At 48.9% G+C, this 26,329-nt stretch overlaps 1 protein-coding gene across 1 annotated transcript; it reads left to right on the top strand.

Moving 5' to 3' along the window:
• Window positions 1–983: 983 nt before the first annotated feature.
• Window positions 984–26,329, top strand: LOC101601118 (tripartite motif-containing protein 16-like). The gene is made up of 9 exons (XM_004655676.3): window positions 984–989; window positions 9,497–9,567; window positions 11,780–11,829; window positions 12,694–13,364; window positions 20,942–21,037; window positions 21,235–21,468; window positions 22,563–22,725; window positions 22,913–22,975; window positions 25,746–26,329. Exons 1-9 carry the CDS (start codon window positions 984–986, stop codon window positions 26,327–26,329), a joined length of 1,938 nt encoding a protein of 645 aa, XP_004655733.3.

The following is a 26,329-nucleotide window of genomic DNA, read 5'->3' as shown; positions in this document are numbered from 1 at the left end:
TCAAGGTAGGGTCTTGCTCTAGCCCAAGCTGGAATTCACTCAGTAGTCTCAGGATGGCCTCAAATTCAAGGCGATCCTCCTACCTCTGCCTGGCCCATGCTCTTTTAAAAAAAATAATTGGGATCCGGGTGTGGTGGCACCCACCTTTAATCTCAGCACTCGGGAGGCAGAGGTAGGAGGATCGCTATGAGTTTGAGGCCATCCTGACACTGCATAGTAAATTGCAGGTTAGCCTGGGCTACAGGGAGACCCTACTTCAAAAAAAAAAATTATAGGGCTGGCGAGATGGCTTGGCGGATAAGGTACTTGCCTGCAAAGCCTAATGACCCAGGTTCAATTCCTCATTGCCATGTGACACCAGATGCACAAGATGATGCATATGTCTAGATTTGTTTGTAGTGCACCCCTTCTCTCTATCTGCCTCCTCTTAAAAAAAATTTTTTTTTAAATATTTTATTTATTTATGTGAGGGAGAGAATGGGCATGCCAGGGCCACTAGCTACTGCAACTGAACTCCAGATGTATATGCCACCCAGGGCATCCGGCTTTATGTGGGTACTGGGGAATCAAACCTGGGTCTTTTTGCTTTGTAGGCAAGTGCCCTAACTGCTAATCTATTTCTCCAACCCAAAACAAATAATTTTTTTAAACTTTAGAAAAAAGAGAGGTGCACACCAGGGCCTTTTGCCACTACAAACAAACTCCAGATGCATTGCTGCTTTGTACATCCTGGCTTTACATGGGTCCTGGGGAATCAAACAGACCATCAGGCCTTGCAAGTAAGCACCTTTGGTCATTGAGACATCTTTCCAGTCCCTGCTGCCAATCTTGTTTATTTGTTTGTTTGTTTGTTCTTCAAGGTTGGGTCTCACTCTAGCTCAGGCTGACCTGGATTTCAATATGTAGTCTCAGGGTGGCCTCGAACTCACAGCCATCCTCCTACCTCTGCCTCCCAAGTGCTGAGATTAAAGGCGTGCGCCACCATGCCGGTCTGTCCCTGTTCCTGAGGGCACCTCACACCTTGTTTCTCCAAGTGCTAAATCTACAGACGGTGGGCTGGTTCTCCTCCCTCCCGCTCAGTTCTCGGAATTTGAAAGGCTCTTAGCCAGTGTTATGGCTGACTGATGATCAGACAGTGAGAGGTGATGAACAGACAGTGAGTGGTGAGCGCAGCTGGGCAGCTCACCAGAGCTGAAAGGACAAGAGGTGCTTGTGGGACAGAAGTTCCCTGTGAGGCAGAGCGAGAGGCAGGTAGAAGCAAGCAGCCAGTCTCTCCTGGTGAAGGTAGTCAGGGGTCTCGGCCAGGATCACCTGGGAAGCATCTGGTAATCAGGAGTGGAGAGGAGGAGGGGCCGTGGAGGCACCACAGCTGTGGCTCAGCTGCTCCTCCCTGGATGGGAGCAGTGGATGAAGAGAAGCCCTTCCTCCTGCCTTGCAGTCTCCCTGTTAGGACTGCAGGGAGCTGGCTGGCTAAGGACAAAAGGGCTTTGCAGTGTGCCGCCCCAGCCACTCAGAGCAGAGGATGGGGGGAGGGTCTGAGAGACAATTAACCAGCTCTGCCCAGCTGCAACTAGGCTCACACACACAGTGTGTACATACTCTTGAGCTTCCACACGAGGGCCAAGAGTGCTTTCAATTTTTTTTTAATTTTTATTTATTTAAGAACAGACAAAGAGAAAGAGGCAGATACAGAGAGAGGGAGAATGGGCGCACCAGGGCCTCCAGCCACTGCAAACGAACTCCAGACGTGTACGCCCCCTTGTGCATCTGGCTAACGTGGGTCCTGGGGAATCGAGCCTCGAACCGGGGCCCCTCAGGCTTCACAGGCAAGTGCTTAACCGCTAAGCCATCTCTCCAGCCCAAGAGTGCTTTCGTTCATCCACCGAACAAAACACAATACCCTTTATCCAAAAACAACTCATGCATTCCTAAATGAAGCAAAGTGCCAAGTCATTGCACCCTGTCTGCCAACTGGTCACTGCCTATTCTGGCCTGTGTGGAGTGCGCAGTTGGCCAGGTGTGGATCAGACAACAACTGGGGATGGCAGCTAGGCCACACGGTCACTTGAAATGATGTCCATGGTTAAGTTTTGCATATCCCCAAGTCTAGTATTGAGGCAGGAGCTGTTTCTCAAAGGGGAAACGGTCTGCAAAAGCAGGCCTACATTCGCTCCAAAACTGGAGTTCTGGTGGGGAGGGGTCAACTGGCATTTGTCACAGCCTCAGGGGCAGTGTCTGCGCTTGCAGTTCAGACCACTGCATCTGCTCAGGTGGCAGACAGAGCTAAATTTTCAACAGCATTCATACCACATGAAGAGACTCCATCAGTAAAGTCCTCCATGGGGTGAGTGGTTACTTGGCTAAGCCAACCCAATTCCTTAATCCGTTTTTGTTTGTTTTGTTTTGTTTTGTTTTTGAGGTAGGGTTTCACTGTAGCCCAGGCTGACCTGGAATTCACTATGCAGTCTCAGGCTGGCCTTGAACTCACAGCCATCCTCCTGCCTCTGCTTCCCAAGTGCTGGGATAAAAGGTGTGCACCACCACACCCCACTCCTGCCCATCCTTTTCTTGTACCTGCTGCCTCTGGGAGCTCGTTCCTACCCACTGACAGCCCCAGCCAGGCTTCCGGACAGTCTGAGATACATGACAAGGGCTGAGCTGCAGGCAGAGCAGATGACCCAAGAGCAGCTCCAGCCTATCACAAGCCCAAGACAGTACGTGACTCAGGCTGCTCTGGACAGAGGCTGGATCGCAGTGGCATGCCCAGTAGCCTGGGCTGCAGGAGACCTCAGAGGCAGAGGGCAGGACCATAGAGTAACGCACTTGACAGAGGAAACTGAGGCCCAGTGAGAAGGATATTTCTAGGGCCTCAAACATCAATGTCATCTGAGGGCTGGAGACAGAGGTGGTATGTAGTGAGGGACACTCGGCTCCTGCCTCAGTTGCCCTCCAAGGCTATCATCACCCTGTCTCTTCACAGTGCTGAGGCGTTAGGACGTCCTGGCTGCAGACATCCATGTCTGACCCACAAGGGGCTCCTTCCCCAACTCTGTGACTTCCTTTGAAGTGACTTCTATTTATTTTCACTTGTTTATTTGGTTATTTTCTACAACATGTTTTCTTACCTTTGAGTAAAAACTTTCCACAGTGAAGTAAAATCATCAGTACATTGCTTTTATTTTTTTAAATCAAAGAGCAAAATGTCCTCAAAATATGCCTGACATTTCACTCTTATATACTTCAACAGGCATCTCCTAAAAATCGAGATGTTCTGTTGGGCACATGGCGCATGTCGTTAGCCCCAGCACTCAGGAGGCTGAGGTAGGAAGATCATCATGAGCTCAAAGCCAGCCTGGGTTACAGAGTGAGAGCTAAGGCAGCCTGGGTGAGAGTGATACCTTGCCTCCAAACAAAATAACAAAGCAGAGCATGGTGGCATCTTTGATCCCAGCACTAGGGAGGCAGAGGTAGGAGGATCACCGTGAATTCAAGACCACTCTGAGAGTACACAGTAAATTCCAGGTCAGCCTGGGCTATAGCAAGAACCTACCTCAAAAAAAAAAAAAAAAAAAAAAAAAAGCGGGTGGGGGCTGGAGAGATGGCTTAGTGGTTAAGGCACTTGCCTGTGAAGACTAAGGACCCAGATTTGATTCCCTAGTACCCATGTAAGCCAGATGCACAAGGTGGCACGTGTGTGGAGTTCCTTTGTAGTGGCTAAAGGCCCTGGTGTGTCATTCTCTCTCTTTCTCTCAAATAAATAAAATATAAAAATGTTAAAAAACAAAACAATAAGCTGGGCGTGGTGGCACATGCTTTTAATCCCAGCACTTGGGAGGCTACCCTGAGACTAACTACATAGTGAGTTCCAGGTCAGCTGGGCTAGTGTGAGACCCTACCTCAAAAAAAAAAAGCCTGCTTTGCTCAATTGAGATGAATAGCTCACAAGCACAGATGTGGAAGACAGCAGAGTTCGGGTCTCACTGTAGCCCAGGCTGACCTGGAATTCACTATGGAGTCTCAGGGTGGCCTCGAACTCACGGCGATCCTCCTACCTCTACCTCCCGAGTGATGGGATTAAAGGCGTGAGCCCACCACGCCCAGAGTTCTTGAACTAGATCCTGTAGGTGGGAGAGGCTGACGCCTGGATACCAGCACAGAGCACACAGGCAGCAAGCTGCTGCCAAAAGCTGTACACCTCAGGTATTCTAGGCACTGAAGTCCCAAGGAGTCCCCTAGGCCTGTGGGAGGGGAGGTGCTGGAGACTGGGGACAGCCGGAAAGCTGCTATAACAGCCAGGGAGGAGGAGCACAGAATCTGGGCAGAGCTGCAGGAGGTAGGGCAGCTCCAAAGGAAGACACCCCCTGTAGGATTTATAGCAAGGTCGGGGTGGGAGGAGCCTGGTGTGATTGGCAGGCGAGGGCTGAGAAAATGGAGTGGAGTCGGCATGATGTGAAATGAGTTCAGTTCTAGATGAGGTGGAAGAGCCAAGGGCAACAACGGACCTAGTGCTTGGTTCATTAGACATTTCTCCAATACTCTCCCTTAACTCCATGGCAACACCCCTGATAGAAGAAAGCAGTGGCCATTCTGAGCCACTGCACTGAGGATGTTCATTTAATCAGCACAGCAAGCTCATGAGTTAGTTTTACTCCCACGTTTGAGACGAGGATCCCTGTACAAAAGTGTTCAAGCTGGCGTGGTGGCGCACGCCTTTAATCCCAGCACTCAGGAGGCAGAGGTAGAAGGATCACCATGATTTCAAGGCCACCCTGAGACTACATAGTGAATTCCAGGTCAGCCTGCACTAGAGTGAGACCCTACCTCAAAAAAAAAAGTCTGATAATTTTCCTCAGTCCACACTTTTTTTTTTTTGCATTGTATCATACTTCATTTTCCATTATTACAACAAAATATTTAAGGTTTGGTAACAAGAACAACAACCAAAAAAAAAAAAAAAGAGTTATTTGGCTTATAGTTTTGGACACTAGTAGTCCAAACAGCCTAACTCCAGCTCTGGCAAGACATGGCCTTGGCTGCACTCCATCATAGCAGTTGGCATCATGGCATGTGAGGGAGAGATCATGTGGCAACGCAGAGGGCCTGAGTTCAAGGAGAAGCCTGGCTCGCGCTTGGAAAAGCAGTTTCCTGTCTCAAGAACTGACTCAGGATTCCTTGAGAACTCTCAGTGCCCTCCAAGGACATGCTCCAATGACCAACGACCTAACAGTCTTCCCCTAGGCCCCACTTGTTTGTGTGCAGCGTGTGTGGTGCACGCATGTGGATGTGCCCTTGTGGTACCCCACGCACGTGTACAGTGCTCTTGCTTGCACTGGCAGGAGCAGAAAGACTAGAAAACACCTCTGAATGAAATGTTGCCGGGCGTGGTGGTGCACACCTTTAACTGAGCACTCGGAAGGCAGAGGTAGGAGGATCACCATGAGCTTGAGGCCTGCCTGAGGCTACATATGGAATTCCAGGTCAGCCTGAGCTAGAGTGAGACCCTACCTCAAAAAAACAACAAAAAAATATTTATTTATTTGAGAGAGAGAGAAAGAATGGGCATGCCAGGGCATCTAGCCACTACAGACACGTGTGCCACCTTGTGCATCTGGGGAATGAAACCCAGGTAGTTAGGCTTTGCAGGCCAGCACCTTAACTGCTGAGCCATTTCTCCAGCCTGAAAACACCTTTTAAAAGGTGCAACACCTCTCACATCAGTATGCCAAGGACCAAACTCGTAACACATGAACCATTGGGGGATATATTCAAACTATATATAAATCATAGCAAGTGTTTTGGGGAAACAGGTTTGAAGGCAAATGGGTCTGGCCCCACGACAGACCCAAGAGTCAGAACTCAGTCTTCAACTACCTCCTGAACTTAGTGGTTGAAACTCAATTTAGTGGAGCAAAACTCAGATTGTCCCCCAATCTATATTGTAAAAATTTTCAAGGACCGGGGCCATAGCCCAGGGGTAAAGCGCTTGCCTAGCATGAACAAAGCTATGTGCCTATTCTCCAGCACCACCCAAAAAAAAAAAAAAAAAGCCAGGCGTAGTGCACATCTTTAATCCCAGCACTTGGGAGGCAGAGGTAGGAGGATCACTGTGAGTTCGAGGCCACCCTGAGACTACATAGTGAATTCCAGGTCAGCCTGGGCTAGAAGTGAGACTACCTCACCGCCCCCCAAAAAAATTATTTTACACAAAGGAAAGCTGAAAAATAATGAACACCTATGACTATCTACTTACATTCATCCATTGCTAATGATTTTCTTTCTCTTTTTTTTTTGTATTTATTTATTTATTTATTTGCCAGAGAAAGAGAGAGAGAATGGGTGTGCCAGGGCCTCCAGCCATTGCAAATGAACTCCATGCAGGTGCACCCCCCCTTGTGCATCTGGCTAACGTAGATCCTGAAGAATCAAGCCTGGGTCCTTTGGCCTTGCAGACAAACACTTTAACCACTAAGCCATCCCTCCAGCCCTGTTTTGTTTCATTTTTGAGGCAGGGTCTCACCAGGCTGATCTGGAATTCACTCTATTTTCAGGCTGGCCTTGAATTTACAATGATCCTCCTACCACTGCCTCCCAAGTGCTGGTATTAAAGATGTGTGCCACCACGACCAGCTTTCTCTCTCTCTTTCAAATAAATAAATAAATAAATTTTTTTTTTTTTTTTTTTTAAGAAGGAAAAAAGCCAGGCATGGTGGTGCATGCCTTTAATCCTAGCACTCAGGAGGCAGAGGTAGGAGGATCACCATGAGTTTGAGGCCACTCTGAGTCTACATAGTGAGTTCCAGTTTAGCCTGGGCTAGAGTGAGATGCTACGTGGAAAAAAAACAAAACATCAAAACAAACAAAAACCAAAAAAAGGAGGAAAAAGCAGTAAAGGGGACTGAGAAGTAGGGATGGTGAGGGGAGAGGTAAAAGATGAATCCAAAAGTCATGGGAACCTCTGCTGAGAGCACACGGGCTCCCTGCAGGGAAGGGCCATCTGGTTCCCAGGCAGTGCCTTGGCTTTGGTAGAAGTGCTCTGGAAAAGGTTTAATATACAGATGCCCTCCAGAGGGAGAGGAAAGCCAAATTATTATGTATTGAGCCACTGACCTCTACCAAGGAAGGAGATTTGGCTCAGCCCAGAGCCCTTTGTAGCCAGGTGTGGCTGGTGGAGAAGTATCAGCTTCATTATCAGCCAACCCAGAGCCTGTTGGTCCTAGAGACCAGGCTCAACTGGCAGCCATAGAAAGCAGTAGTGTGGTTCCATGCCCCTTGCCCCTAGACCTGGCTGAGCAGTGCAAGCTAGCCCCATCACTGTAGGGTGGAGAGATGTGGGACAGGACAGCTTATGGATAATAGCTATGGGTTGTAGAGATAGATAAGGTAATGACTCCCATGCATACACTGTTGCTCTTTATTTTGTTTTTGCCTTTTTTTTGAGGTAGGGTTTCACTCTAACTCAGGCTGACCTGGAATTCAGTATGTAGTCTCAGAGTGGCCTCAAACTCACAGCAATCCTCCTACCTCTGCCTCTCAAGTGCTGGGATTAAAGGCGTGCACCACCACACCAGGCCCCAACATTGCTCTTTTTAAAAATATTTATTAAACTGGGCATGGTGGTGCACGCCTTTAATCCCAGCACTCGGGAGGCAGAGGTAGGAGGATCGATGAGAGTTCAAGCCCACCCTGAGACTACAGAGTGAATTTCAGGTCAGCCTGAGCCAGAGTGAGACCCTACCTTGAAAAACAAAAAAAAAAAACAAAAAAAATTTATTAGGGGCTGGGGAGATGGCTTAGCAGTTAAGCACTTGCCTGTGAAGCCCAAGGACCCCAGTTCGAGGCTTGATTCCCCAGGACCCATGTAAGCCAGATGCACAAGGTAGTACATGAGTCTGGAGTTCTTTTGCAGTGGCTGGAGGCCCTGATGCACCCATTTTCTCACTCACTCTCTCTCTGCCTCTTTCTCTCTGTGTGTCACTCTCAAATAAGTAAAAATAAAAATATTTTTAAAAAGTATATATATTATGTTTATTAGGAACTGGGTGTGGTGGCACACGCCTTTAATCCCAGCACTTGGGAGGCAGAAGTAGGAAGATTGTTGTGGGTTCGAGGCCACCCTGAGACTACGCGGTGAATTCCAGGTCAACCTGAGCAAAAGTGAGAACCTACCTCAAACAAAAAAAGGGGGGGTGGCTGGAGAAATTGCCTAGCAGTTAAGGCACTTGTCTACTTGTCTGCAAAGCCTAAGGACTCATGTTTGACCCTCCAGATCCCATGTAATCCAGATGCACAAGGTGATGCAAGTGTACAAGGTCACACACGTGCACAAGATGGCACACATGTCTGGAGTTCGGTTGCAGTGGCTGGAGGTCCTGGTGTAACAGTTTTATCTCTCTCTCTCTCTCTCTCTCTTTCTCTCACTCTCATTTTATTTATTTATTTATTTATTTATTTATTTATTCATTTATTTATTTATTTAAGAGCGACAGACACAGAGAGAAAGGCAGAGGGAGAGAGAGAGAATGGGCACGCCAGGGCTTCCAGCCTCTGCAAACGAACTCCAGACGCGTGCGCCCCCTTGTGCATCTGGCTAAAGTGGGACCTGGGGAACCGAGCCTCAAACCGGGGTCCTTAGGCTTCACAGGCAAGCGCTAAACCGCTAAGCCATCTCTCCAGCCCTCTCACTCTCATTTTTAAAAAGTATTTATTTATTTATTTATTTATTTATTTATTTATTTATTTATTTATTTATTTGAGAGCAACAGAAAGAATGAGTATGGGCACACCAGGGCCTCCTGCCACTTACTGCAAATGAACTCCAGATGCATGTGCCACATTGTGCATCTGGATTTATGTGGGTACTGAGGAATAAACCCTGGGCCATCAGGCTTTGCAAGCAAGCGCTCTTGTCTGCTAAACCATCTCTCCAGCCTGACATTGCTCTTCTGAGGAAACAATAGATACAAGCAATGGGATCTTGTCATGCTGCATTGAACCTTGCTGACTTGTTTTGTCTGGTATCTATCTCCTTAGGTACTGAATCCTAAGACCAACAGGCACTTGCTTGGAAAGGGCTGAAGTGGACCTACAGAGGTCCTGCCCACCATTTATAAAAAGGTCTCACAGGATGGTCATGAGTTCAAAGCCAGCCTGGGACTACATAGTGAATTCCAGGTCAGCCTAGACTAGAGTGAGACCCTACCTCCCCCCCCCCAAAAAAAAAAAAAGGTTTCATTACATAAATGACATCATGAAGATCTCGGGCTGGTTTTGTTTGTTTGCCTTCTGTTTTTTTCAAGGTAGGCTCTCATTCTAGCCCAGGCTGACCTGAGTAGTTTAGAAAGACACACCAAGAACACATAAGGTTACTAAGTTGTTGGCCAGGGAGGGCCCTAAGGCTCCACACATAGTGAAAGCTATTGCCATTCCACTGATTACCAGAACTAGATGTTCAGAGCCATTTGCTGAAGACCTCACACCCTTTGGTTGCAGAACATAGAGAAACCAGACTGAAACTGAGCTGAAAGCTCCCTCTGAACCAGCTAGCATTCGCAGACGGAACAGCCCCCTGCAGGCTGTTAGGGGACAATCTTTGCCAGTGATGCTGCTCAGCTATGGGCCCTCAACATGCAAATGCCATCAGCATGCCAGGCAAGCTTTGTGCTTGATGCAGTAGTGGCATGACCCTTGAGGATACAACCAACTACTTCCTGATTGAACTTAATGTCTGCTCCACAGAGGGAATCAATGTTTGGCATGTCATTCGCCTCAGTGGAGAAGCTACTGGGGTGTTTTGTAAAATAGAGATAATTGGGCTAGAGAGATAGCTTGGTGCTTAAGGCGCTTGCCTACAAAGCTTAAGGGCCAAGATTCAACTCCCCAGAAGTCACATAAACCAGATGCACAAGGAGACACGTGCGCGCAGGTGGCGCATGCTCAGAAGGTGGCGCATGTGTCTTGACTTTGTTTTCAGTGGCTAAGGCCCTGGCACATCAATTCTCTCTCTCTCTCTCTCTCATAAATAAAAAGGAGAGAAAAATGAAATGCACCTATACTTTTTTTTTTTTAAATGAGATGATTACCTTCTAAACATTTGAGTTTATACCTACAGACTAAGGCTGCTCTGTCTTGGTCAGTGTGATGGTTAAGTTTTGTGTCTACTTGGTCTGTTTAGGAATCCACAGACTTTCCTCATAAGTGGATCTCTGAGGTTGCTGTCAGGAAGGATTAACTAAAGGAGAACTCCTACCCCCAGGGTGAGCCCTTTCCCCAGAGTGGGTATCTAAGGAAGCTCTAGGAAGAAAAGTATCCTCTCCCCTCCCCACCTGGCTGCTGTTGCTGCTGGCTGCTTTCCAGTGTGGCCTGCAGAGCAGCGTGGCCTGCAGAGCAGCGGGTCTCCATGAAGCCTCCAGACCTTCAGTGCCGGATTGGGACTGCTGAGGCGTCCAGCCTCCCCTCGTGGCAGCTACCCGGTTCCTTGAATCCCAGGCCTGCAACCTGCTATTGTTGGACTGCCATAAATTAATCCAATAAATTTCTTTTTTTTAAATTTTTATTTATCTGAGAGCGACAGACACAGAGAGAAAGACAGATAGAGGGAGAGAGAGAGAGAATGGGCGCGCCAGGGCTTCCAGCCTCTGCAAATGAACTCCAGACGCAGGTGCCCCCTTGTGCATCTGGCTAACGTGGGTCCTGGGGAACCGAGCCTCGAACCTGAGTCCTTAGGCTTCACAGGCAAGCGCTTAACCGCTAAGCCATCTCTCCAGCCCAATTTCTTTTTTTTAATTTTTGTTTTTTCAAGGTAGGGTCTCACTCTGGCTGACCTGGAATTCACTATGTAGTCTCAGGGTGGCCTTGAACTCACGGTGATCCTCCTACCTCTGCCTCCTGAGTGCTGGGATTAAAGGCGTGCGCCACCACAACCAGCATAAATTCCCTTTTAATACAATTCATTTTATCGGTTCTGTTCCTCTAGAGAACCCTGACTAGGACAGTCAGGAACCTGTTTTTGCAGAGAGAGGCAGTTTCTGTAGAAACGCAACCAGTTAAATGGCTGAAAATAAGTGATTGTTGCTGTGGCATAACAGTCCAATGCTCAGCCATATTCATATCACAGAAGAAGGGGTGAAAAGAGTGGAAGAATCAGAGAGAGGGGCGAAGGGTTATTCAACTGTTTCTTCTGAATTGGACATGATCATTGCCAACTTGAATCAGAGACGCTATGGTCACTCCCAAAGGACCCTCACAAAATTGAGCCCAGTAAAATTCTTTTGTGGAAGGAGGGGAGGGATCAGGAAACTCATGGGATCTTCTCCCTCCACGAGGCTATTTAAAAGCTGTTATCATAGCCGGGCGTGGTGGCACACGCCTTTAATCCCAGCACTCGGGAGGCAGAGGTAGGAGGATCGCCGTGAGTTCGAGGGCACCCTGAGATTACACAGTGAATCCCAGGTCAGTCTGAAAAACAAAAGAGAAACCATTCATGAAGCGGCAGAGTGCATCAGCTCCACTGTAGTGATGTGCCTATGTCCTGCTGATGTCACAGGCGGGATGCAGGGACTGGTTGCACTTGAATTGTGATGTCAGAATGCAAAGCTGGGATAGACCTCAATGAGGGAGCCACCTTGGCAGACCACAAAACAGCAACCACAGGGACAGGTGAGAAGGGAGTCATCAGCCCCCAGCCGGGCCCTGCTAACAGATGGGGACGCTCCTGACACCTGGTGAGTGGGCCTGGGATGAGGTCCCAGTGCCTGAGTGTCCAAGGTTCCTTCCCTTCTTGGCACAGGGCAGCAAAGGACCTGGCTCTTGCTGATATGCAGAAAGTCTCGCGTAAGTCCTCATGCTCTGACCTTTCCTCCCAAAGTGCCAAGGACCTGGCTCTTCCAAAGTCATGATGCTCTGCCTCTTTCGTTCTTTCCTTCCTTCTTCCTTTCTTTCCTTCCTTCTTCTTTCCTTCCCTCTTTCTTTCTTTCTTTCTTTCTTTCTTTCTTTCTTTCTTTCTTTCTTTCTTTCTTTCGTGTGTGTATTGTATATGTGATATGGTGTGTGTGATGCCTGCGTGTGTGTATAGATGGGTGTATGTGGAGGCCAAAAGAGAAGACATTGAATGTCCTCCCTCCATTGCTCATCTATATATTCCTTGAGACAGAGTCTGTACTGGATTCTGGAGTGGTTTTTGGGGGGGTAGTTTTAGAGGTAAAGCCCCAGGCTGACCTACAAGTCACACTGTCGTCCCAGGCTGACCTCAAATTCACAGCAATCCTACCTCTGCCTCCTGAGTGCTGGGAATTAAAGGTGTGCAGAGCATGCCTTTTTTTTTTTTTTTTTTTGCAAGCCCCAGCAATTGTCCAGTCTCTGCTCCAGTTAGGGCTGAGGTTACAGATGTATGTGTTCACACCCCATTGTGCTGAGGACTGAACTCGGACAGTCATGGCCCTCTGAGAGCCTAATGTTTGCACAGGAAGCATCCTTACGCACTCAGCCATCTCTAAAGTGCACGTCCTGCCTCTTTATTCTCTCATGACTGGGGCAAGGACAAGAAAAACACAATCCCCAGTGTCCTCCCCCAGAGTGGTTGGCTGATGCCAGGCCCCTGTGCCCTGTGGGCACACAGCTCCTGGCAAGAGAAGGGTAATGTAAACAGCAGCGCTTTCCCAAAAGCCTAGCTTCATCCCAGCTTCACGTGTCTCTCAGAACCAGCGCAGGACCAAGTCCCAAGCCCGCAGCTCTCAGCCCAGCCCTCCAGACCCTCCCAAGGCCAGCCTCAGACCAGTGGTAATGGCAACTTCCACATGTTGGAAGACCAAGTCCTCTGTCCCATTTGCCTGGAGGTGTTCTGCGACCCGGTCACCACGGCCTGCGGCCACAACTTCTGCATGGACTGCCTTGAGAGTTTCTGGGACCACCAGGCTGCGGTAGACGAGACTTACTACTGTCCCCAGTGCAGAGAGAGCTTCCCCTCCAGGCCCCGCCTCTGCAAAAATGTCATCCTGGGGGAGATGGTGGCCTGTTTCACCCAGGCCAAGAGCCAGGCCACAGGGTCCTCGTGGAACCTGGCTGGGCCCAGGGACGTGCCCTGCGACTTCTGCGGCCCACAGAAACTGCGCTCTGTCAAGTCGTGCCTGCAGTGCATGGCTTCCTTGTGCGAGAAGCACCTGTGCAGCCACTTCGAGGACCAGATGTTCCAGGACCACCAGCTGCTGGAGCCCGTGTGGGATCTCAAGGCGCGACTGTGCCGCAAGCACCGCAAGCTGCGCCAGCTGTACTGCCGCACGGAAGGCAGCTGCGTGTGCCGAGCCTGCCTGCTGGAGGAGCACAAGGACCACGATGCGACCCCCGTGCAGGAGGAGCGAGCCCGCAAGGAGGTGAGGGGGGCGGGGGGGGGGGAGCTCTCACATGCCCCTGGAGAAAAACTACGCGGTTGAAGGCAGACTGCATGGCACGCACCTACAGTCCCAACCGGGCAATATAGGCAAAATTGCGGGACACTGCCAAAAAAAAAAGAAAAATACAGATAGAAGCCGGGCGTGGTGGTACACGCCTTTAATCCCAGCACTTGGGAGGCAGAGGTAGGAGGATCGCCTGAGTTCAAGGCCACCCTGAGACTACATAGTGAGTTCCAGGTCAGCCTGGGCTAGAGTGAGACCCTACCTCGAAACAACAACAACAACAAACAATAAATAATAATAATACAGATAGGGCTGGAGAGATGGCTTAAGTGGTTAAGGAATTTGCCTGCGAAGCCTAAGGACCTAGGTTCAATTTCCTTAGTACTCACAGAAGCCAGATGCACAAGGTGGCGCAGGAATCTGGAGTTCATTTGTAGAGGTTAAAGGCCCATTTTCTCTTTCTTCTTCCCTCTCTCTCTTCCTCTCCCTCAAATAAATAAATTAATTAAAGTAAAGTAAATATTTAAACACACACAGGGCTGGAGAGATGGCTTAGCAGTTAAATTGTTTGCCAGCAAAGCCAAAGGACCCACGTTCGATTACCAGGACCTACATAAGCCAGATGCAGGAGGTGGCACATGCATCTGGAGTTTGTTTGCCCTGGCTGGAGGCCCTGCCATGCCCATTCTCTCTCTCTCAAATAAAAGACACACAGCTGGACAGTCATGATGTCTTAGCCTTTAATCCCAGCACTCAGGAGGCAGAGATAGCAGGATCACTGCCAGTCACTGTGAGGTCAGCCTGGAACTAAAGAGTGAGTTCCAAGTCAGCCTGGGTCAGAGTGAGACCCTATCTTGGGGTGGGGGGGGCAGCTGGGGCGCTGGGAGATTGATCAGCCTGTAAAAACACTTGCAAAAAAAGGAAGGGGGGGAATTGGCGGTAGAGACCAGCAGCGGCCTGGAAGGGGAGGCGGTGCCGTCGCTTCCCTCGGGGCAGGAGGGACCCATGTGGCCCTGGCGTCCTCTCCTGGTACCATGGGAGTTGCCCGACTGCTCCTGGGGACACTGCAGGTGCTGGTGGGGGTCGGCAGGGCCGTGGACCCGCCAGAGGATCACCATGTGACCTCCAACCGTACCCCTGACTCTGACAGCAGCACTGTGAACCCCCAACAACTCCAGTTTCAGTGGTGTCAAGCAATGTTAACAGAGGTCACTGTGAAACCTTCAACCATTTCTAAAATGTCAACACCACCTGGGGTCTCAACAAATATGACTTTTATTGCCTTAAAATCTAACACCCAAAAGCCAGGCACGGTGGTGCACGCCTTTAATCCCATCGCTCGGGAGGCAGAGTGAATTTCCAGGTCAGCCTGGACTATGGCGAAACCCTACCTTGAAAAAAAAAAAAAATCTATACCCAAAGCCACAAGTATTGCACCAAATGTGACCCAGACATCAACATCCTTGGTAACCACAGCCCACAATAGTTTACTGACATCTCTAACAGTCACAGAAACTATTCACTCTAAGGAAAGTAAAGAATCAAAATTTGAAACAGGCAGCTTGGTTGGTGGCATTGTATTAACAGGGGAATTGTATCTATTCTTTTTTTTTTTTTTGTATTCCTTTTGTAGTTTTTAGTTTTTTTTAATCTGTGTTGTATGCAAAGTGTATTATTCAAGAAGAGGCATTCAGTATAGAAGCATTGATGAACATGATGACATCATTTAAAGAAATCGGTGACTAAGAAATGAAGAAAAAGCTGGACATGGTGGCACACACCTTTAATCCCAGAACTTGGGAGGCAGAGTTAGAGAATCACCTTGAGTTCAAGGCCAGCCTGAGACTACATAGTGAATTCGTCAGCATGGGCTAGAGTGAAACCCTACCTCGAGAAAAAGAAAGAAATGAAAAACGGTAGTCCTAGCAATTACTTTTGGTTTATTAGTTTAAAATGATATTATTTTCTTAAATAGTATAAGCAAGCAATGTGTTGCAGTCTGGTTTGCATTACTGGTAGAAATCACCCAACCAAGAGGAGCTTCTGGGAAAAAGAGATTTATTTTGGCTTATAGGCTCGAGGGGAAGCTCCACAATGGCAGGGGAAAATGATGGCATGAACAGAGGGTGGACATTACCCCCTGGCCAACATAAGGTGTATAATAGCAACAGGAGAGTGTGCCAAACACTGGCATGGGGAAACTGACTATAACACCCATAAGCCCGCTCCCAACAATACACTCCCTCCAGGAGGCATTAATTCCCAAATCTCCATCATCTGGGAACCTAGCATTCAGAACATCTAAGTTTATGGGAGACACCTGAATCAAACCACCACATTCTGCCCCTGGCCCCCATAAACTGATAACCATACAAGATGTAAAATGCAATGCATTCATCCAACTTTAAAAGTCCCATAGTTGTTATCAATTCCAATGATGTTCATATATCCCCATAGTCCAAGATCTTTTAACTGAGCCATAATACCAAAAAATAACCTCAAAAAGCCCACAATGACACAGAATAAACATTCACACTGCAAAAGATGACATTGGGCATAGCAAAGAATATTCAGTAAATCCAAGATTTTAAATAACCAGACAAACATCAAACTATAGCTTCAAGTCCAACAACTCTAGCCAGTGACAAATCTCTAAGTCCGATAATTCTAACCAGCAACAAATCTCTGGAGTTCCAATTCCGCCCCTCCAGCTAGGCTACTCACAGTATGGAAAACTTCATCGGGGCCGGCAGCTCCTTAGCAGCCATCTCGTGGTCCCGGCATCTCCACTGGGTCTCCACAGCAACCCACGGTTCATCCTCATGGCTCCATGAGGTCTCCATGCAGGCACCCAGCAAACCTGCTTCACACTGCCCATGGCCAGTTCCAAAACACAAGACCATGTTACAAACTCAATGACCCTCTCTTTCCTGCATTTCTGATATTCCACAATACCAGGTAGGGTGCCAATTTGTTAATCCAGGGGGGGAATAAAGCACACTTTGAAGAATAGGACACTCCTTGAGCACTCAGGCCCCTTCAAGAGTCTACATTCTTCCTGTTGCCCCGGTGCAGGTCAGCTGGCCCAATCTCAAAGGTTGCAATCTCTCGATTGCAGCTGAATGGGTAACAGTTCACCCAAAGATTTTTCTTTCTGTGCCATATCTCTCTGCTCACACCAGTTCATTTATATGCAAAGCAACCCTGCACAACTTCTCAGGACACGGGCATAACAGCAAGCTTCCCACACAAACTGCTAGCCCAGTCCAGGCAAAGCTCTTTCTCACCCTCATAAGCCAAACCTCCCAGTCCATAGTTCTTACTGCATTCAGGTCTTTCAACTCTGACCAGAATAGTCCATCAAGCTGTACTTACAGCACTGTGTCTCTTAGGCCAAGGTTTCCAATCCTTCCACATTCCTCTTGAAAATCAGCTCCAAAAGGCCAAAGCTACACAGTCAGGTGTCTAGCAGCAATCCCACTCCTCGGTACCACTTTACTGTTGCAGTCCGGTTCGCATTGCTGGTAGAAATCACCCAACCAAGAGCAGCTCATGGGGAAACGATTTATTTTGGCTTACGGGCTCGAGGGGAAGCTCCACGATGGCAGGGGTAACGATGGCATGAGCAGAGGGTGGACATCACCCACTGGCCTACCTCTGCCTCCTGAGTGTTGGAGTTAAAGGTGTGCACCACCACACCTGGCTCCAACTTATTTTTTTTTTCCTTTTGTTGTTGTTTTTTGTTTTTCTTCTTTTTTTTCAAATTTTTATTAACAACTTCCATCATTATTAAAAAAATATCCCATGGTAATACCCTCCCTCCCTCCACTTTCCCTTTTAAAACTCCATTCTCCATCATATCCCCTCCCCTCTCTCTTTTATTTTGATGTCATGATCTTTTCCTCCAATTATGACGGTCTTGTTTAGGTAGTGTCAGGCACTGTGATGTCATGGATATCCAGACATTTTGTGTCTGGAGGAGCATGTTGTAAGGGGTCCTACCCTTCCTTTGGCTCTTACATTCTTTCTGCCACCTCTTCCGCATAAAACCCTGAGTCTTGGAAGGTGTGATATAGATATTACAGTACTGGGCACTCCTGTCACTTCTTTCCAGCACCATGATACCTTATGAGTCATCTCAAGGTCACTGCCATCTGAAAAGAGAAGATTCTCTACCAAAAGTGAGACTAGCATTAATATAAGGGTATGAACATTAAGAGAAGTGCTTACTGGGAAGTTTGATAAACATAGTATATACATTTAGCCAGACAGCAGCAGACGTTATCCCCCTAGGGCTCATGACTACCCCTGTTTTAGGTTTTCAGTATCAGAGATGTATTCCCTCCCATGGAGTGGGCCTCCAGTACAATTAGAGGGCAGTTGGTTTCCACCATGACAGAAGTGCCACTATTGCACCCGTTGGCTCATTTGACCTGGCTGGCCAAATATAAGGCTACTCCAACTTATATTTAAAAAAAAATTTTTTTTTTGGTTATTTGTGAGCAGAGAGAGTATGGGTGCACCAGGGCATCTTGCAAATGAACTCCAAACTTTTGTGCCACTTTGTGGTTTGAGTCAGGTGTCCCTCATAAACTTAGGTGTTCCAAATGCTAAGTTCCCCAGCTAATGGCAATTGGAAATTAAAGCCTCCTGGAGGCAGTGTATTGTTGGGGGCAGGCTTATAGGTGTTATAGCCAGTTTCCCCATGCCAGTGTTTGGCACACTTTCCTGTTCCCGTTATCCACCTTATGTGGGCCAGGGGTGATGTCCACTCTCTGCTCATGCCATTATTTCCCCCTGCCATCGTGGAGCTTTCCCCTCAAGCCTATAAGCCAAAATAAACCTCTTTTTCCCACCAGCTGCTCTTGGTTGAGTGATTTCTACCAACAATGCAAACCTGACTGCAACACTATTGTAAACAAATTCCAGATGTATGAGCCACTTTGTGCATCTAGTTTTATATGGGCACTAGGGAATCAAACCTGGACAGCCAGGCTTTGCAAGCCAGCATCTTTATTAACCACTGAGCCGTCTCTCCAGCGATTTATTTTGGCTTACAGGCTTGAGGGGAAGCACCACGATGGCAGGGGAAACGATGGCATGAGCAGAGGGTGGACATCACCCCCTGGCCAACATAAGGTGGTCAATAGCAACAGGAGAGTGTGCCAAATATTGGACTGGGGAAACTGGCTATAAGACCCATAAACTCATCCCCAATAATACACTGTCTCCAGGAGGCATTAATTCCCAAATCTCCATCAGCTGGGAACCTAGCATTCAGAACACCTAAGTTTATGGGAAACACCTGAATCAAACCAATACACCATGCATAAAGTGAATAATGCATTATCTTACATAAGCACATAAGACTTCCTCATCATTACTACAGGTTAAAAGGACTTGGTTTAAGTGTTTAAATGAGTATTTGGAGCTAACAATTACTTTATACAATGATTAAAATACAAAGCAAGACCAGTTAAGAAAAGTTCTCCCTCCTTGCTTTTCTCCTGTAGCACTGGTTGGTCACATAGTTGCAGTATTTTAAAGACATCATCACTGAAAAATAGGACATTATCTGGGTGTACATTAAAGAGCTTGTCACATTGTCATAGCACCCAGAGTTTTCAGAACTGGATATATCCTAATTACTAATATCATGCAACAGAAATTACACAACTGAACAAACCAGGTCTGAAACACAATTTAAGAAAGCATCAACATTATCTGTTTTAAAATAGCACTTTGTCTAGAAGCAGAATATACATTCCAGAAACTACTGCCTCCAAATAAATCCCAAACGATACCTGTGCTTCACTGCACTACAGGCCCCAGAACACTGGCAGAGCTGTCTGCTCACCAATAGCTTCTTTTTCTTTCTTCCTTTCTTTTTTGGTTTTTCAAGGTAGGGTCTCTCTTTAGCTCAGTCTGACCTGGAATTCACTGTTAGTCTCAGGGTGGTCTCGAACTCACAGCCATCCTCCTACCTCTGCCTCCCGAGTGCTGAGATTAAAGGCATGCGCCACCATGCCGGTCTGTCCCTGTTCCTGAGGGCACCTCACACCTTGTTTCTCCAAGTGCTAAATCTACAGGCGGTGGGCTGGGTCTCCTCCCTCCCGCTCAGTTCTCGGAATTTGAAAGGCTCTTAGCCAGTGTTATGGCTGACTGATGATCAGACAGTGAGAGGTGATGAACAGACAGTGAGTGGTGAGCGCAGCTGGGCAGCTCACCAGAGCTGAAAGGACAAGAGGTGCTTGTGGGACAGAAGTTCCCTGTGAGGCAGAGCGAGAGGCAGGTAGAAGCAAGCAGCAGATAGGTGTTGATCACTGAGGCTCCAGATTCAATAAAGACTTGCCCGGTGTGGTGGCTCACACCTTTAATTCCAGCCCTTGGGAGACTGATGTAAAAGGATCACCGTGAGTTCAAGGCCACCCTGAGACTACATGGTGAATTCCAGGTCAGCCTGTGCTAGAGCGAGCCCCTACCTTGAAACTCCCCTCTAAAAAAAAATAAAATAAAATAAACTTAAAAATTGCAAACAATATCAAGTTGTTAGCTAACTCCCTCCCCTCTTCTACTTTAAATTTTTTTTAATTTATTTGTTCATTTTTATTTATTTATTTGATAGTGGCAGAGAGAAAGAGGCAGATAGAGAGAGAAGGGGCACTCCAGGGCCTCCAGCCACTGCGAAAGAACTCCAGATATGTGCACCCCCTTGTGCATCTGGCTAACATGGGTCTGGGGGAATCAAGCCTTGAACCGGGGTCCTTAGGCTTCACAGGCAAGCGCTTAACCGCTAAGCCATCTCTCCAGCCCTCCTACTTTAAAATTTTAATACCACTCTTTTAGTGTCACTTTTTATAGCGAAAGCCTTTTGTTTTAGATATCCATCAGGAATAGTCTGTAACAGTGCTACTCCAACATAGCCACTGGTCATTGGCCTGTGGCAAGACAAGGCGCTTGTATCAGTAGAGATTGATAATCATCATTTTAGTTTGACAGCGTGCCTTCACTTTAAGACTTCCTCACAAGAAGGAAGCACTTGTGCAGGTGACCAGCAACAGTTGCTGGATAAGAACTTGCAAAAGTCCTGTTCTGTGATGTATGATAACAATGCAAATGCCTGTGGGGCTGTGGAGAATGTCTTGGCTGGGCAGCATTGCCCTGGGGTACCCAGGTGGGTGTATGCCATGCGGTGCCCTCCCTGGCCTCACCACCTCCTACCTAATCTCAAGCCACTGAGGTCTTCCTAGCCCCTTCCTGGACCCTGAAGCCCTGTGGTCATCACTGTGAGGAGCAAAGAACTTGGTTCCTATGAGTGGGGAGGCAGGATCCCTGGGTGAGACAGCAAGAGCAGAGGAGGAGCATCATGGCCCAACCAGCCTCCAGCTCTGATTTTCCCCATTCTCAATGAAGCTGGGCTGATGAAGATGGAGGGGGAGGTTGCAATCTCTTCTGGGATTGGAGGGAGGCTATTGGCGATATGGCTTCTCTGAGACCCCTCTCTGAATCCACCACTCGCCCTCCTCCCTGTCCCCATCACCCCACCTTCCAAGGTGGAAGTTCGGAAGATTCAGGCCAATATAGAGAACCAGATGTTGATCATTGCTTCCGACAGCCAGAAGCACCAGGGGCGAGTGGCCTTTCTTTCGGTAAGGTGGGCTACCCACATCCCAAGTACAGACTGCCCCAGCACCTTCCATCGGGGTGAGAGGACCTCCTGGGACCTGGAAGGGATGGCGGGAAGCAGGGCGGGTAGATGGGAACAGGAAGCCCAGGCTGGCTGTGGATCAGAATAGTGGGGTATGGGTGTGGGGTTCAAGGATACCTCCTTCCACATCCACCTCAGAAACTGATCCAAACAATGAGAGAAGAGGTGAACACCAGCTTCTCAGAGATCATCCATGAGGTCAAACAGCTGCAGAAGAAGGTGTTGGATTTTGTGCAGAAAGAGGAGGCAGCTGCCCTGGGGAAGCTGAGAAATTCCATCCAGCAGAGCCACAGCAGGCTCCTGAAGCTGGAGGGGGACAGCGTCTGGCTCCACAGCCTGCTCACCAACCGCAGCGACGAGCAATTCCTACAGGCAAGACCAAACTGCCCCGACTCCGTATTCCCTCACCAACCCCTGCACTGAGATACACCCAGACCTCAAGACCAAACTGCCCCGACTCCGTATTCCCTCACCAATTCCTACACTGAGATACACCCAGACCTCAACAAAAGTGACCTAAACATGAGGAAGCATCACCCATGCCCTGCCTCAGGGGAGACCCAGGTCAATATTTTGAGTTCACATGAACACCCTCCACTTCCTGAGTCTCATTGCCCCTCACTTTCTTGCCTTCAGATCCCAGGAAAAGATGAAATACACCCTGAGATTCTGGGCATGTGACACAGTCCATTTCTCCAGGTTCCCTCAGGCCAGACATATCAGTGAAACCAGCCCCATCCTCTCTCTTCCTCCCCACCCCTGGTCTGGTGACTGCAAGGGGGGGTTGAGGGTGAGGATGGGAAGGTACCGGCCTGGGGAACTGACCAGAAGGTGGCAGCAACCTTCTGTGTATACAGGTACCAAGACCTGTGCTGGTGAACTCCTAACAGAAACTCCCTTTCTCTTCTCTCTCTTTGTCTCTCTCTCTTTAACTATTTGCAATGAGAGAGAGGGAATGAGAATAGGCACCCCAGGGCCTAATGCCACTGCAAATGAACTCCAGACGAATGTCTACTTTGTGCGTACTGGGGAATTGAACCCAGGCCTTCAGGCTTTCCAAGGAAGCGCCTTTAACTGCTGAGCCATGTCTCCAACCTTCTCACTAGACCCCTTTTCTTAAGTTGCCATCATACCTTAGGTATACTTCAAGGATTGTTACTTATTTTGTCCCCCATGCACAACAGGAAGAACTTGGCAATGATTTTTACTAAGCAATTAAAGGTGTGACTGAAATCCTCCAGTTGTTTTCTGCAGTAACTGAGCCTTTGGTAAAGCTCTAACCTAAGAGGTCCAAACACCTAGCGGAGGGAAGGGACATGTCTAAATGTGAATGTGGAAAGCTCCTCCACTTGCCCCTGGTTTTGGGGATCACTGGGTCCCAGCCTAAATAGGAGCCCCCCCCCCATTGCCTGGCCCTGGTTAATGTTGGTGCTATCTTTCCCCTTTTCCTCCCCGCCCCGTGGCAGGAGTTCCCCAGATCGAAGCACTTCCCATCCTCCAAGGAACCTTTGATGGGCACCAACTGTGAGCAGGCACAGAGTTTCCTCCAGCTGCCAGAGACCCTGGCCCAGCTTCGCACCCGACTGGTGGACATGGGTCTCAGCTTCACCAACCAGCTCGTCCTGAAGGGTCAGTCTGTGGAGGTCTGGAGTCTGCATGCTTGGGGGTGGGACCCCCACAGGGCAGTGGTTGTGGAGCCCGGTCTGCCTGTTTGCACTCCCCCAGGGTGACGTAGTCTCCAGGATGCCCACTCCTCTTTCCACAAAGATGCTAGGCTGCGAGAGAATACTCAGCAAAAACCTTCCATCTCTCCCAGGCATCATAATGAGTTCCTACGAGGTGCTGCCTCCAGCTGTGGACAGGAAAACACTCCTCCAGGGTGAGTTCTCAAGCTAAGGGACCAGCCTGGATGGTGGTAAGGGGTGCCCTACTGCCACAACTTTGCCAGCTCTGTCTGCATTGGGGCCTCTAAGACAATGCCTACTGCCTCTTGTCTGACCTTTCACTCCAGACTGGAGACCTCAGAAGGATTTATCCCAGGCCTCAAGTCCTGATAGGAAGGGGAAGAGATCCTGTCCCTTCCTACCCCAGAGTGACTCCTCTGTGGCTGTCTGAACCTTGTGTCATGACTTCCACCTTCAGCTAGGTGCCCATCAACTTCCTGAGGCTTAGCCAAGTGGTTTTGGGTGGGCTCACACACACACTCACCATCCATTTGAGGTGGTCCCTATGGGCCGTCTCCCAGGCTGGGCTCTAGGGCCAAATCCCAGCGGCTTCTCACATTGTGAGGGGCAAGGTTGTATCGTCTTCACAGTTGCTGTCTGGATCATCACCTCCAGGAATCCCTCACTCTCCCTCAGTACCTCTCAGCCTTGTTGTGAACCAATACAGAGAAAGATCATGTTAGGCTCCCATGGGGAGAGAGGGGGACTCCTTCTCCCAGCCTCTCCATCAAGGTCGAATGTTGGACAGGGACCAGAATTCATTCTTCTTTTAGACTGTCTGCTATCCCAGCCACAGTTGAAGGATTTATAGGAATAGGTAAGTCAGGTGTGCTGGTTCATACCTATAATCCCAGCAATTAGGAGAAAGATTGCCTTAAAGTTCAAGTCCAGCCTAGGCTACCTAGTGAGTTTCAGACTAGCCTGGGCTACAGAGTGAGACCCTGTAGAGGTTACACTATTTTTTATTGCTGGGGTAGAATACCCAACCAGGCTGGGTGGGGTGGTGCATACCTTTAATCCCAGCACTCAGGAGGCAGAGGTAGGAGGATCACTGTGAGTTCAAGGCCACCCTGAGAATACAGAGTGAATTCCAGGTCAGTCTGAGCCAGAGGGAGACCCTACCTCCAGAAAACAAACAAAAAGAATACCCAACCAGAAGCAGTTTAGGGTAAAGGGTTTATTTCAGTTTACAGGTTTTAAAAATATATTTTATTTATTTGAGAGAGAGAGAGAGAATGGGCACACCAGGGCTTCCAGTCATTGCAGATGAACTCCAGATGCATGGGTCAACTGTGTATCTATCTGGCTTTACATGGGTACTGGGGAAGTGAACCTGGCTTTTTTTTGTTTGTTTGTTTTTGTTGGCTTTTCAGACAAGTGCTTTAACTGCTTAGCCATCTCTGCAGCCCCTCAGCTTACAGTTTTGAGGGGAAATTTATCATGGCAGGAATAGATAGGCATCACATCTTCCCATCTGCATGGAATAAGTAAAAAGAACAAGTGGGACTGGGCTTTAACATCTCAAGGCTGCCCCTCAGTGACACAATTTCTCCAGCAAGGCCCCACCTTTTACTTATTTTTGATTATATATATATGCATATAATGTATTTATTTATTTATTTGAAGGAGAGAAAGAGACAGAGAGAGGTAGAGAGAGAATGGGCACACCAGGGCCTCCAGCCACTGCAAACAAACTCCAAATGCACGCGCCCCCTTGTGCATCTGGCTTACGTGGGTTCTGGAGAATCAAACCAGAACCTTTTGGCTTTGCAGGCAAACGCCTTAACTGCTAAGCCATCCCTCTAGCTATTTTTGGCTTTTCAAGGTAGGCTTTCATGCTGTAGCCCAGGCTGACCTGGATCTTCCTACCCCTGCCTCCGAGAACTGAAATTAAAAGCATACCATGGGCTAGGTCCCAGGCACTTAGAAGGCAGAGAAGTAGGAGGATCATCATGAGTTTGAAGCTACTCTGAGACTACATAGTCCAGCATAATGTGATCCATCTTTTAAAGGTTCCACAGCCTTCCCAAAACAGTGCTACCAACTGGGAGTTAAGTACTTAAGTGTGAGTCTATGGGGACATTTTAGATTCCAACCACCAGACAGCCTCAGCCTCAAAAACACAAAATAAAGCCAGGCGTGGTGGCACATGCCTTTAATCCCAGCACTTGGGAGGCAGAGGTAGGTGACCCTGAGTTCAAGGCCACCCTGAGAATTCACCCATAGTGAATTCCAGATCAGCCTGGGCTACAAGTGAGACCCTACCTCGAAAAGAAACAAACAAAAAAACTAGCTAGGCATGCTGTTGAACATCTACAATACCATCACTCAGGGAGGCAGAGGTAGGAGGATGTGTGTGTTCGAGGCTAGCCTGAAATTACAGAGTGAGTTCCAGGTCAGCCTGGGCTAAAGTGAGACCCTACTTCGAAAAAACAAAAATAAAATAAAATAGCTGGGTGTGGAGGCACTCCCCTTTAATCCCAGCACTGGGGAGGCTGAGATAAGAGGATCATTGTGAGTTCGAGGCCAGTCTGGAACTACAGAGTTCCAGGTCAGCCAAGGCTACAGTGAGACTCTAACCTCAAAAGCAACCCCTCCACCCCCACCCTCAGGCTGGAGAGATGGCTTAGCGGTTAGGCAGTTCGAGACTCCATTCCCCAGGACCCATTTGTAAGCCAGATGCACGAGGTGGCGCATGCATCTGGAGTTGGTTTGCAGTGGCTGGAGGCCCTGATGCCCATTCTATCTCTCTCTTTCTCTCCTACTCTGCCTCGTTCCCTCTCTGTGTGTCGCTGTCACTGCTACTCTTACACAAATGCTATATGCACCTTAGCACCCCTCTTCCAGCAGAGGCCCCAGCCCCGGGCCTTGGGAATGATGTCACCCTGCCGCCCCCCCCTCACCTTCTCCCCTCCCCGCCCCCAGATTACTGCAACCTGAGCTTCGACGCCTCCACCGCCAGCGAGGAGCTGTTCTTGTTCAAGGAGACCCACTCGGTGCTGAACCTGGGCATCCTCCTCGATCCCTCCCCGACCAGCAACCCTTCGCCGGGCTTCAAGCAGTGGCCGCAGGTGCTGTGCAGCCCGGGCCTGTCGCAGGGTCGCCACTACTGGGAGGCCGAGGTGTCCAACTCGTGGATGTGCCTGGGCGTCACCTACCGCCGCAGCCCCCCGCCGGGCAGCCGCCCGCGCCGCAACATCGTGCACCTGCTGGGTCGCAACCCCTACTCGTGGTGCCTGGAGTGGGACTCGATCCAGTTCTCGGTGTGGCACAACAACACGCAGACCGTGCTGCACGGCGCCTACCACCGCACGCTCGGCGTGGCGCTGGACCTGGCCAGCGGCTGCCTGTCCTTCTACGGCGTGGCGGGCGGCCTGAGCCTGCTGTACCGCTTCGTCGCCTCCTTCCTCGAGCCGCTCTACCCCGCCGTCATGGTGGGCAGCGGCTCCTCGCTCACGCTCAAGCAGCACGCCCGCTCGGGGCCGCCGCCAATAAAGCCGGACTCTTAA

This window comes from Jaculus jaculus, chromosome 9 (assembly GCF_020740685.1).
Source record: "Jaculus jaculus isolate mJacJac1 chromosome 9, mJacJac1.mat.Y.cur, whole genome shotgun sequence".
Taxonomy (NCBI): domain Eukaryota; kingdom Metazoa; phylum Chordata; class Mammalia; order Rodentia; family Dipodidae; genus Jaculus; species Jaculus jaculus.
Note: the sequence above shows the minus strand (reverse complement) of the source record. Positions and strands in the feature narration are given on the sequence as shown.